Source organism: Labeo rohita, chromosome 12, assembly GCF_022985175.1.
Source record: "Labeo rohita strain BAU-BD-2019 chromosome 12, IGBB_LRoh.1.0, whole genome shotgun sequence".
NCBI classification, from domain to species: Eukaryota; Metazoa; Chordata; class Actinopteri; order Cypriniformes; family Cyprinidae; genus Labeo; species Labeo rohita.
Genome location: NC_066880.1, coordinates 7,058,091 through 7,071,913, shown reverse-complemented (window position 1 = coordinate 7,071,913; position 13,823 = coordinate 7,058,091). Strand labels below are relative to the sequence as shown.

At 35.0% G+C, this 13,823-nt stretch overlaps 1 protein-coding gene across 1 annotated transcript; it reads right to left on the bottom strand.

Moving 5' to 3' along the window:
* Positions 1 to 589: 589 nt before the first annotated feature.
* Positions 590 to 12,613, bottom strand: pmp22b (peripheral myelin protein 22b). The gene is made up of 5 exons (XM_051124222.1): positions 12,446 to 12,613; positions 11,617 to 11,711; positions 11,342 to 11,441; positions 4,550 to 4,690; positions 590 to 2,285 (listed from the first exon to the last, which is right to left on the bottom strand). Exons 2-5 carry the CDS (start codon positions 11,692 to 11,694, stop codon positions 2,125 to 2,127), a joined length of 480 nt encoding a protein of 159 aa, XP_050980179.1. The 5' UTR covers positions 11,695 to 11,711; positions 12,446 to 12,613; the 3' UTR covers positions 590 to 2,124.
* Positions 12,614 to 13,823: the final 1,210 nt, after the last annotated feature.

The following is a 13,823-nucleotide window of genomic DNA, read 5'->3' as shown; positions in this document are numbered from 1 at the left end:
ATATTCATAGGCTTATCTTTTTAGAAGTTATTTTATTATTTGCATTGTATTTGATTATTTGCTGTCAAAACCATTGACATTTTTGGATCACGACCCAGCGGATGCACAAAGTAAAAAGAGAGACAATTTTCTGCCAAGCAGTATTTCTTTTTAATAGCTTTTAATGAACACACAAACACAAGCTTTCATAAGAGAAGCGAGTCAGAGGCACAGAGTTGGGTTCTTATGTATGAACAGTCTTCATCAGAGCTCACACTCCTTCAGACACGACTTACAGTACAGGTGTTTTGAGAAGGAGCACCACGACATTCAATTAAATACAGATATTACACTGTTTACAACTGTTTAGCCAGATCAAATAACAATTTGACTATTATTATTTTTTTTAAATGTATTTCAGGTTTTAGTCTGATGTCAAGTAACGATTGCAGTATAAAGTAGTGTAATTTTGGGAAATGAGCACATGCAACTTTTTTCTAGTGTTGGTCCCATGTTAAAACAGACCACATGTTGATTATATATTAATATTTTTAAGGGGATTATTAATTGCTACATACAGAAATCCCTTTACACACACAAAAAAAGAAAATAAAAGTGACAAACTGATTTATTGCAAGTAAAATAAATTATTCTGCGTTTGTTCAGTCACAGAAAAAAACAGAAGGGGATTTAGTGAAACATTCCTCAAGCTATTACAACCATGAAAACAGGCAACATGTTCAACATCATTTATTGTTTTTGGAGTAAAGCAATCTAATACATGGTCCTCAGAACAGGGCCTTTGATTGTAAGTAATACGTTTCTCTTTTAATACAATCACATGCTATTACAGTACATTGTGAATTACTGTGAGTTATGTGAGTAGAAACAGAGCATCTCAAAAGGGTAGACATTGCAGCATGTTAGATTTCAAGTATTGAAAATGTTTCCATGCATGCAGGTGTTACGACGCGTCCACCATCATGTTAAAAGTGGTCAGTTCATAGCATTTCTACCTGCCACTTTGATGCTTTTAAATATGCTTTTCTGGATATATTGTTTATATAGAGGATTGTAAGCTGTCGTTTTGATGCATGAAAAAAATTACCGTCGTTTCATGTTTAGCTGATATTTTTATGCATGTTTGATTTGAAAATGCAGGGCGTTCGCCTCAGCTGTAATGCCCCAATTATAATAACATCTAACAAGTGATCGAATGCATTACACATTACACATTTGAATTGTATTTGGATTTCAATGCAACATTTATTTCGCAAATCCTACTGCTAATACTGCTCTTAAAAGTAACTTTAGAAATCCAACTAGTTCCATGTCTTTCACTACAATTCCTCCATTACAATCTCCCAAATCTAGACTAATAACCACATGCTACTCAGAACACATTTTGTTTGTTTTATTATAAAATGAACCTTTTTGGTGAGTACTGTATATACAGCATTATGTTATAGGCACAAGCACAAAATATTCAGTGGCGTTCTGATTTTGGCTTTCAGTCATGTTATGTCTTTCTAAATAAAATCTAAATGGCTATTAGTTAAAGGAATGGTAAATACATAGCACCATTTTTGTTGAAAAAAAACAAAAAACAAAAAAATAAAGCTTTTTAAATTGCAGATCTAACTATGGTGTTTAAGTTACTTCATCTATGAATTCTCAACGCAGCTTCATTGAAAACCCTTCCTTTCTATAATTTAATACATGCACTTTGGTTAAAATACATCGAAAACCTTTTTAAGTATTTTTGGCCTTATAAGGAAGGAAAAATTGACACAGACACACATTATGGCTAATGATGCACATTTCTGCGACAAACACGCACTCTAGGCACTTAATTAGCTAAACGAAAAGCTGTCCGAGGTTCTTTGTCAACAGAGCAAACATAAAATACTATGTACATATATGTAAAAAGTGTTATAAATAGGTTTTAAACCAAAGATACTATATACACATCTTCAAATGATGACAGTATTGAATATGTCTTTTCGGGGGTGGCGGTGGGGTTGATTTTGACTGACCCCCCCCGGGTGAAGATACTGCGTGATTTCACTTCTTGGTGGATGCAGTGCAATACTTTGGCTTCAAAGCTGTACTTGCAGGTGGCGGCCACTAGATGGTGGTGCCACCTCACTCTCGTTTTCTCAAGATGACGTAGATTAAGCCGCTTATGAACGCCAGAGGGAAGGCTACCCAGGCCAGGATGTAGGAAAAGCCGTAGGACTCGCTTGTAGCGACCCATTCGTGGTTCATTACCGTATAAATGATAGCTCCACTCATTACGAAAAGACCTGGGGGAAGACGAAGACGAGAAAAATTAAGTGTCTAGAAATGCAAAAAATAACTGATGTTATTTGGTATAGAATCTAATCTTTTATGCTCATCAAGACTTAATATATTTGATCAAAGAATGCAGTAAAAACTGTGAAATATTATTACAATTTAAAAAAACTGTTTTCTATTTTATTATATTTTAAAATGTTATTTATTTGAATGTTCAGCATTACTCCTGTCTTCAGTGTCACATGATCCTACAGAAACGTAATAAAGACACATTTCTTATTATTATCAATGCTGAAAACAGAGACTCTCATGCACACACATTATTTATTTATTTATTTATATAATACTTTTATTTTCATTGTGTTGTTATTTTTATTTAAAATACATAATATATTAACATTATTAATATTCCTTGATGGGCAAAGTTCAAAAGAAACACTTTTCTTTGTGTCACTTTTGATCTAATTCATGCATTATTATTATTTTTTTAATATATATATTATTTACTTAAAAATAGTAGTAGTAGTATATTTTATTTATTTATTTATTAATTTAGCATTTTTTTGTTGTATTATTTTTATTAAAAATACAAGATATATTAATATTATTATTCAGTAACACTTTTTAATTTAATTATTTATTTATTTATTAAATTTCATTATGTTATTATTTTTATTTAAAATACATAATATATTTATATTATTATTCTCTAATATTAGAAACTTAGGGAACACTTTTGTAGTCAGAATTTTACACTGAATATCCAAAAATGTTTATTGTAATTGAGAATGATGGCTTTATATATAACATATAATATAATAATATATTAATATTATTATTCAGTGACACTTTACAATAAGGTATCATTTGTTAACATTAATGAATTAACTAACATGAACGGACAATGAACAATACATTTATTACACTATTTATTAATCTTTTTTAATGTTAGTTAATAAAAATACAGTAGGTCATTGTTTGTTCATGTTATTTCACAGTGCATTAACTAATATTAATAAACGCAACTTGTGATGTTAATAATGCATTAGTAAATGATGAAATTAACATTAAGATTAATAAATGCTGTAGAGGTATCGTTTATTCTTAGTTCATGTTAACTAATGTAGTTAACAAATGTTAACTAATGAACCTTATTGTAAAGTGGTACCTATTATTCTTTAATACTGATATTAGAAATTTAGGGAACGCTTTTGTAGTCAGAATTTTACATTGAATGTCCAAAATGATGTATTGTAACTGAGAATGAGGTCTTTATTTTTTTTTTTTTACCTCTTTATAATATTTACTAAGTAACATTCACCTGAGTAATACTGTTTTTGCCGGAGTCTTGACTATACGGTATGCATGAGAGGGTGGAAATATGACAAAGCACTTTCAGCACTTTCTTTTATGTCGGACAGACCACAGACCACCTCCAGAGTGCCACTCTTGACATTTCATCTTGTGGCAGCGTCTGTGTATCCGGTGCCAACTCAGTGGGCACCTGTAACTGTCTGGCTTTGTGCTGTTTACACCCTCGTCTCCCCTCTGACATTTAGCTTTCAATTAACGTCCATCCTCTCTGATGCAAGTCACAGATATGAACTTTAAAAGCCCTCAGTACGTACTGAAAGATCAAGCGTTCGTGGCGCCCACAAAACTATTCATTCCAAGCACAGTAATGATCTCTAATAATACTCCGTCTTCATTACATCTCAAAGAGCTGAGAATTTAATTAAACATTTCTAATGAGAGCTATCATTTTACATTAGCTCTAGTTACAACAGTAAAACTCCATATCTGATCTCTTACACGTATTGTTTATCATAAATGGTGCTCGTGCGTATTTATATCCCTGCGTGCTGCATGATTTAATCTTAATAAATCATAACCAAATTATCTGCAGGATGTGAGTGCATTAAAGGGTTTCCTGCGCCGTCTATGGTTTAATGAGAGTTGACAGGACTCATTAGACTAAGGCCAAAGGTCTTTTCATCTAGCTGAATGAAAGCAAATACACCTCCATAGGAACAGAGAAGATCAGTAGATGCTTCATAGATAATCTTTTATTAATAAATGGTAATTGATCTCAGATCACCTGAGCCAGCTAGCTTAAATGCATATGCAATTTATTGCTCTTCTTCATGTCATCTGCAAATACTTTGGGTGCATTAACGCTGCATGAGCGTGTCAGCGTGTCGTGACAATCTCATTAGCATCTGCAAACAGCCTAATTGATCCATTGACATTCATGTGACGTCATGATACTCACTAGCAAAGATCTGGAATGCTCCAGTGAGGAAGAAGCGTCCGCCCTTCTGAAGAGTAAAGAGCTGGCAGAAGAACAGGAAGAGAGACAGGAAGCTGAAGATGATTGACAGGATCATGAGGGCTTGGACTGCCTGGATCCAAACTGAAAGACAGAAAGCATTTCAAAACATTAGTGCATTAAACCACTTAGGGCAGTTTGAGCTGCAGAAATAAAAACCTTTGCTCCTGGGAATGAGATGGTCATTTTAAATGAACACGAATGGACAATAAACAGTCATTATTTTCTTTTCTCGATCGATCACAACAGTACCGGTAGTTGCACTTTTACAATGCTGTGCAATTGGAGACGTGCACTTAGATATCTATGTATTATTGATAATGATAGAGGTGAGTCTGCAAAAAACAAAACATCAAATATAATGAACTCTTGTTGTTGCCAATAAGTTGCATCTAAAGTTTTGATGGCTGTTTCATGGATATAAAGTGCACTGGAGAATCCAGGAACTCTTAATGCATTGTGCAATCACATAATGAGGTTTTGGTTCCTAAAAGCTCTTAGCAGGTTACCAGCACCTGATATTGATCCACTCTTGACGTCCCAGGACCATAACACGGCAACTTACAAGGAGGACCATTAACTCTGTATTACCTACATTTGATGGCTTTAAAAGCCCCCTGTGTGTCATTTTTCTCCTGCATCAGAGCTATTCCACCCTTTTACATGTGTGGACAGGAAAGTAAATGTTTCCATTAGGAAACATTTTACTCGCTTTGCACATACAATGCCCATCACAAGTTTGAGGACTGGAAGACTTTTTAAATTTTCTTATGCTTTAAATCTTCTGTAAGTCTCTTATTCTCACCAATCTGCAATTCTTTGATTTAAAAAAACAGTAAAAACAGTAATATTTTTGAAATAACCTGTAAAACTGAAAGCTTACAAGAACAGCATTTATTTGAAATAAAAGGTATTTTAGTGTATATTTAATTGGTCCTTGCTGAATAAAAGTATTAATTTCTTTGCAAAAAAACAGTTGAAGGTTACTGTAGACTTATTTGCAAGGCAAAAGCTTTGGACAATAAGTTCTTCCATCAGCAAAGTCAATAGCGTGCTGCGAGACTGGTTTGAGGGAGTTTAGGATTAATGAGGAATGCCATGGCAGATGTTTTAGTTTAATGTTTAGCGTGTTTTCTGGTTTTGGAATGTCCTATTATGTACAAATTGTTCAGTGTGTTTTTGTTTTGCCATTGTTATCCTCAACAGAGTTTTAAAGGGATACTTCACCTAAAATGCAAATTCTGTCATCATTTACTCATTCATTTTGTTTAAAACTGGTATGACTTTGTCTTTTATTAAATTTAAAAACACATGGTCAACATCTGAAGTGGATCAAAACCTTTCATCAAAGTTTGGTCCTAGAACCAAAAGAATACCCGTTTTTGTCTTAGGACAACTATGATGAACTTTTTGGATCAACTTCAAATGCTGACTACTGTATTATGAATTATATATAAATAATAATAATAATAATAAAAAAAAATCTAGAATGTTTCAACTGTTTTGCCCATACTAGGAAAGTCATTGGGGTCCAAAACTTTTGACTTTAATTCTGCACTCTTAAAAATAAAGGTTCATCTATAGTTCCATAAAGAACCTTTAAAATCCATGAAACCTGAGGAAAAAAGATTCTTTAGATTAACAAAATGCTCTTCACACTAAGAAACACCAAGTTCTTTAAATAACCATTTGCTAAAAGTTTCTTTTGGGAACTCAAAATGGTTCTCCAATGGCATCACAGTAAAAAAAAAAAAACCCTTTTGTAATTTTTATTTTTATCAGTGTGTGGACACAAAACTTTTTTTTTTTTTTAAATATCTTTTGTGTTCTACAGAAGAAAGTCATTATGTAATTATGACAGTGAATATGATCTTATCTAACAGGTCGTATTCAATTTGTACAGGTGAAGCAGTTTACATCAAAGCATTCAAATGTTACTACTGGGGTCCCACAGGGCTCAGTTTTGGGTCCTCTCTTATTTATTTATCTTTTATTATTTTAGAAGTCTAGTATTCAGTTCCACTGCTATGCTATTAAACACCAACTTTACCTGTCCTCCAAACCAACCTCTACTTTTCCTCAGTCTGTTCTCTCAGATTTAAAAGTAGTTTACGTCAAATCTTCAAAAATGAAATAGTGTAAAGACCTTTAAGTGATTGCTTGTATGCTTGTACAGGGTCTGTTTAGTCTATAATAATGATTATTGTGGTTTAATGTTGATTGTTTCATTGTAAAGTTATCTAACGGGTCATACTTAATTTGCACAGCTGAAGCAGTTTATATCAAAGCCTTCATATGTTACTACTGGGGTTCCACAGGGCTCAGTTTTGGGTTCTCTCTTATTTATTACTCATCTTCTACCTCTTGGTAATATTTTTAAGTTTGGTAATCAGTTCCACTGCTCTCAGATTGTATAGCCAAGCTTTAAAAAGTGGCTTACATAAAATCTTCAAAAACTAAATAGTAGTAACACTTTTATGTGATTGCTTGTATGGTTGTATCAGGTCTGTTTTGGCTATAACAATCTTTATAGTTGTTCAGTGTTGATTGTTTCATTGTAAAGTTACTGTATCTAACGGGCCGTACTCAATTTATACAGCTGATGCAGTTTACATCAAAGGCTTCAAATGTTACTACTGGGGTCCCACAGGGCTCCGTTTTGGGTCCTCTCTTATTATTTATCTTCTACCTCTTGGTAATATTTTTAGGAAGTTTGGTAATCAGTTCCACTGCTATGCTGATGAAACCCGACTTTACCTGTCCTCCAAACCCACCACTACCTTTCCTCCATGAATTTATCCTCTCAGATTGTATAGCCAAGATTTAAAAAGTGGCTTACATAAAATCTTCAAAAACTAAATAGTAGTAAAACTTTTATGTGATTTCTTGTATGGTTGTATCAGGCCTGTTTAGGCTACAACAACCTTTATAGTTGTTCAGTGTTGATTGTTTCATTGTAAAGTTATCTAACAGGTCGTACTCAATTTGTACAGCTGAAGCAGTTTACATCAAAGTAAACTTCAAATGTTACTACTGGGGTCCCACAGGGGTCTGTTTTGGGTCCTCTCTTATTATCTATCTTCTACCTCTTGGTAATATTTTTAGGAAGTTTGGTAAGAATTTTATGTGATGTGATTCTATGCTTGTATCAGGTCTGTTTAGGCCAGGGGTGCCCAAACTCTGTCCTGGAGGTCCGGTGACCTGGAGAGTTTAGCTCCAACCCCAATTAGACACACCTGAAGCATCTATTCAAGCTCTTACTATGCATACTAGAAACTTCCCGGCAGGACTGTTGGGGCAAGTTGGAGCTAAACTCTGCAGAACACTGGCCCTCCTTATTTCTTTATCTTCGGTTTATTGTACAATTCTGCTTATTAAAATCATGTGTTGAAGTAATGTCATCTGCCTCTTTAAATCAGGATTGATTATGATTGACTGTCAAAGTTTTTATCATTTCATCAGCTGGAAAAAATAGTTCTAAAAAATTAAATAATGACAGAATTTGCTGAGCTATTCCTTTAACATTATCAAGGAAGCATTTTGCTGTTCTTCTATATCATACAGCACGAGTCCATATGTAAACGGAGTATGTAAAATGCGTGAGCATGAACGTGTCGTAGCTCTCATTCTATCTCGGTCTCTACCTTTCGTGCCCAAGCAGTAATAAGTGGAATGCATGGGTTGTCCAGCATGTCTATTTCTTATCCAAGGGTCATTCCTGTAGCATCAGGTTTCCACCTCTCTCTCTTTCATCTCATGTTCAGCTGTGTCTGCCGCTCCCCTTATAGTTACTAGAACCGTCAAACACCCGAAGCATATCGGCCTACTACAGATTAAAACAAAATCAGATCCACTACTCCAGCCTCCAGAAGAACCAGATCCTCTACTAAAGCCTAGTGCAAAATAAGACCCTCAGACAGTCAATATTACATAGCTCACATCCAGAAAAAGACTTGATCAAGTCCTTGAAAATCTGAACTGCACTTTTGTGGGGAGGAACTGGCAATACTGATCCAAAGTTCTAGCAATGATCTCATTAACAGCAAAATCGTAAAGCTCAGGCAGACACGGATAACCCTAAAAGGACAAGAAAAGCCCATAAACGGTTTTATGCTCGTAACTCCAAATGGAAACAACTATGAAAATGGCATTTGTTTCTCTCAGAACATCTCATCAGAGAACATGTGAGGTAACTATTCTAGCATGCATCCATAAATACTAGGTTCTGCTGCTATCTCTGTGTTTTGCACCTACTACAATGCAAATGATACAATAAATCTTTCTCAACAATGAAGTAAAAATAGAACCACGTCGCCTCGCACAATCTATTTATTCACTGTTGCTAAGTTTACCCTCGGTTTATCTCTTCTCACATGAGGTAAACAGACCATCTTTTCCTTCCTTCAGCAGTTTCCTGATATAAGGTGCGGCTGCACTCGTTTTGAGCTTGACAACACCCTATGTATTTCTGTTTAAGGCAGGGATTTGTATTTCAGGACAGAAGGTTTCGTTTTGGAAAGCGGAGGCCTTGTGTTTGCATTTAGAGGGGTATGTATGGCCCTGGGTGTGAAGAATGTGGCTTAACAGATGATAAATATGCACCGCGAAACATAACACAGGGGCGCGTGCTCGTGCGCTAATACTGGACTGCCATAACCCCGGTTTGGTCCATGAAATGGCTCTCTATAACAGGATGATGAATAGGACTTCACGCATGCTTTAGCTGCCAGTGTTGAGTAGCTTCGCCATGCCAGCTGTTCTGCATCACTCCCGGTGTAAAATACACCATTCAGGTAATCTTAGGATGGCTTCGCACTTGGTTTGATTGCTTGTTTCCAACCCAGGTTGGATTTAACACTATTGATTTGTTTCAAATGATTCTATTAATGCTGAAGCACAGTATGTTTGCCTTAATATAGATGCTGTCAGATGGCCATTTATTGAGAAATAGATTATAAGAGTTACATTTTTTATAAGGTATTTAATGTAACTTTATAAAAAAAAAATACAGTTGTTCATTTTTAATGCAATATACAAAATTGCACGTCTGTAAAAAAGACTTTAAAAACATTGTTTATGCTGATTATGTTAGCTAATGTTGGCATGTACAATCTTACTAAAAAATATCTAAAACATTTATGAATCTAATGTACTCACTGTACACATTAGTGTGACTGATGTCGTATGTAGTGAGAAAATTTCATTTCATTATGCTAGTCTTTTATGCTCAAAATAGCTGCATTTATTTAATTGGAAATCCAGAAGAAAGAGGAATATTCTGAAATATTATTACAACTCAACATATCTGTTTTCTACTTTAATATATTTTAAAAATGTATTTATTCCTGTGAAGCAAAGCTGAATTTTCAGCACCATTACTCCAGTCTTCAATGTCACATGATCCTTCAAAAATCATTCAATAAGATGATTTAGTGTCAAAACACACTTCTTAATTTTGAATTTCTATTATAATCAACGACGTATTGCTTAATATTTAGATTTTTTGATGAACAGAAAAAAAACAGCATTTTTTCTGCATTGTAAAGACATACTGTAAAAGTCTCTACTGTCACTACCAATTTAATCTGTCCTTATAGTAGTGTGCAGTAAGTTTCTGTGCAATACTGCAATACATAACTGTGCAAGTTATGCATTAATAAAAAGACTTTGTTCACAGCCTAGATGCCCATCAAAAATCAACTTAAGGAGTAACTGGAAAAACAGTCTTTTTTTCCAGCAGCATAGCAGAGACACGTGAGCGGGTGCATGAGCGGTACAGAAAAGCCCTATGTGCCCACCCCCGCACCACGCCCTAAACAAACACGCCACATTATAGGTGCTACGCCAACTCACTGAGAGCTATGAAATAACACAGCAAAGCATTCTGGTCCCGCCTCATTTCCAAAGTGCACAGAGAGGCGTTTCCCGCTCTAAACCATGACATCATGTCACCCTCCAAGAACGGCCAATAGTAAAACAGTGATCTGATTGAGAATGTACAACAGCAGGCTACTTAAAGATGCACTTTTTTTATTTTTCATGCATTAAAGAACAACATTTCTTTAATATTCTGGTATACATGTCACATGACAACAATGACAAAAATGACTACATAAGTTTGTATTTCAACCAAAAACTTAATACTAATAAAGGTTTCTCTCTCAAACTGCCTTCATTCTTGTTTTAACATCCTGTGGCATTTCGATTCGTAGGTGTGACTCACATCACGCCATGTTCAGTCTATGCCGATCTGATGCTACGCCATCACAGACAGATCAGTCTAAATCTAATCTGCTTTGAATGTTACCTCTGCCCCACCCCATATGTTCTCAAACCTCTTTGCAACCCAGCACTCTCCACTCCCAAACAAGGGGCCCGAGCTCAGTGCCGGCAACCAGACTATTTATACAGAGCTGATGTTGAAGAGGGGTCTGTTGTGGGTTGAAACTGCACGCTTACATTCTCACCCCTAGATGGCAGTATAGAGGTGTGAAGCAGAGCAGGCACACCCACCACAAAGTGTGGTAAACAGGCAAAGGGGCTTTGACAGTTATGCCAGGATCAAGCCCTCCTTGAATAACCTGCTATGTGTAACATACCAAGGGTGGCTCTTTAACCCTTACAGAGAGGCTGAACTTTTCTTAGCTTGGAATGAATATCATTGCACCTTATATGTTTGCTTTCATCACAGATTCATTTCCAATAAACAAATCAAAAAATAAAGCAGAATCCTACCTCCAGTGTCAGCAGTCTCACATTTGGTTTCTCCATTCAAACCAGAGGCGGTGCAGTTTGTCCAGAGGTCTGAACTGCTGCTGGGGTTAACAACCCATGCCTGTTAGATGCAAGAATACTCATTAGCAGGGGTTAAACACATCCAAAATATTCTCTTTCAGATTTTAATAACTACTCCAAATTGATTGCATTTCATTCAGTTAATTTCAAAATGATAGACAGATAGATAGATAGATATTAATCTAATAAATTAAGATCAGAATAGCTTTACTTACACTGACTATAGTTGACACGAAGAGCAGAACCAGTGCAGCCACATGCAAGACGACGATTCCCAGTAAGAGGAGCAGCATGATGTTTCCTTATGGTTCTGTACAACAAAAACATTTTATTTATAAAATACATCAATGACAAATTATTTTTTATAATATAGCCCTGTAATATTATTTTCACAATTGTATTTAAGTTGTTGTTTTTAATAAATAATTATTTAAATATTAATTATTAAATTATGAAATAGTATTTATTTTGTGTCACTGTAGTTGAATACAATACAAAATAATATTAAAACGTTAAATATTATTAACTATTAAATTCTGAAATATTTATTTTGTTTCACTGTAGTTGAATATAATACAATATACTATTAAAGCGTTTTTCTAAAAAAAAAAAATAAATAAATAAAAAAAAAAAAAAAAAAAAAAGTACGTCAAAAGCTGATTGTTACTTTTAAATATAACTTAGTATTTGATTTATTAAAACTTTCTTGATCTCCCAATAATTGCAGGTCACAACGCAGTTCGTTGACATCATGTACATCATTTTTCCACCATCAGTTTTGGCGCAAAACAGTGTTACAACGAAGTTGACAAGTGCAGAAACAGTGTAACGCATGCTTTAAAACGTCTCTATTATAATTAAGCAACAACATTCGTATCCCTCTATAAACCTAGCCTAGACATCACTGTATGGATGAGCCAAAACATAAAGGGGCTTGTCTTATCCTGAAGGCAAGATTTTCTCTCCTCTCTGATCTTCTCCGGACTTTGTAATAATTCATAAACAGGCAAGGTACGTTTGTAATGCAATATAAATCCAACTTACTGCGAGCAAAGCGAAAGTAAGTCCACAAAAATGGATGAAAACGCCGAAATGTAGCCGCGCCACTCGTGTCAAAAGTACTGCGTATTTCCAAAGTCCAGATCCCTGTGACTAGATTAATGTGCTGTATGGAGCAGCAGCTTTAAAGAGTCTCATTATGGAAGTACAACGCCCTTTTTCTGCGTGGCTACGTCAGGGCGCGCCCCTCACATACACAGTACGCAGTGTGCGTAAGAGCGCAGGAAAACCACCGGGTACTTAGTCATACAAACTCAACCAGAGCTGTGTTTGGTTCTCATGGTTACCAGCGTGGAGGAAAAAAAAAATAGAATTGTGGTAGTAGGTTTGTAAGCCATGTTCTTCTACGAAAGCAGTGGCTGGATTATGTTGGTAAATACAAAATAATAATAAAATAAATATTATTTTATTATTATCTTTAAATATTATTTAATTTTATTATTAAATATTTATTTATTTATTAAATTGATTTTTTTTAAATAGATCTAATTAATAGGTCAAATTTATCCTTAAAGACACAGAAGTCATATTTTTTGGCATGACTGTAACACTTTAAACTGGAATAATGTTTTTATCCTTATTACAGTCATTGTTAAACTACAAACACATGATCATAACCAAATTAGTTTGACTTTGAACTCTGGATTGTTAATAAGGCAATAAGCAGGCAGTAAAGGAATATTGCTATCCAATGACAGTACTGTATACCGTATGTTTTCGAATGCGGCTGTTCAAATAAACAAGCACAAACAGTTTTGGGGCTTTTGTCTTGGCTCATTTGGAATATTGCGCGATGTTCGTTTTCTTCATTGGTTGCTATGGGAATGAGCCATACAAACTTGTTAAATGGTTACTCTCAGTTCTCCCTGATACCGTCTGTGTGAAAATGAGCATGGCTATTAGCTGGCCTTTGGGAGGCCTCCAGGAATTTGCAGAATTCCTCTACAAGAGATTCCCCTCCCTTCCTTTCTCCTTCTCATCGGTCATCAAATGGGAAGTCAATAAAAAGAGGGAGGGCAGAGAGAGACTAAAAGAGTGTTGAGTGTTCCTTCTGATATGAGAGATAGTTCAGAGTGTTCAGATAATCTGGGTATAACAATGGACAGCTGTGAATAATTTATTCATTTAGTAATTTTGGATGACCATTACATAGAAAATAATACAGAATTTGTTGCTTCCACTGCTTTGTATTTCTGCTGAAAAAAACAAAAGATACATACAATGGTTTTACTGGTTATAATGGGACATGTATTGGTTTTAAGGGAAACTGTATTGGACCCTGTTGGTCTCTACTGGTAATTGGTCACCTTCTATTGGTGGCTTGTTAAAACCAATAAACCCTAATGGAATATGTCCCAAAACA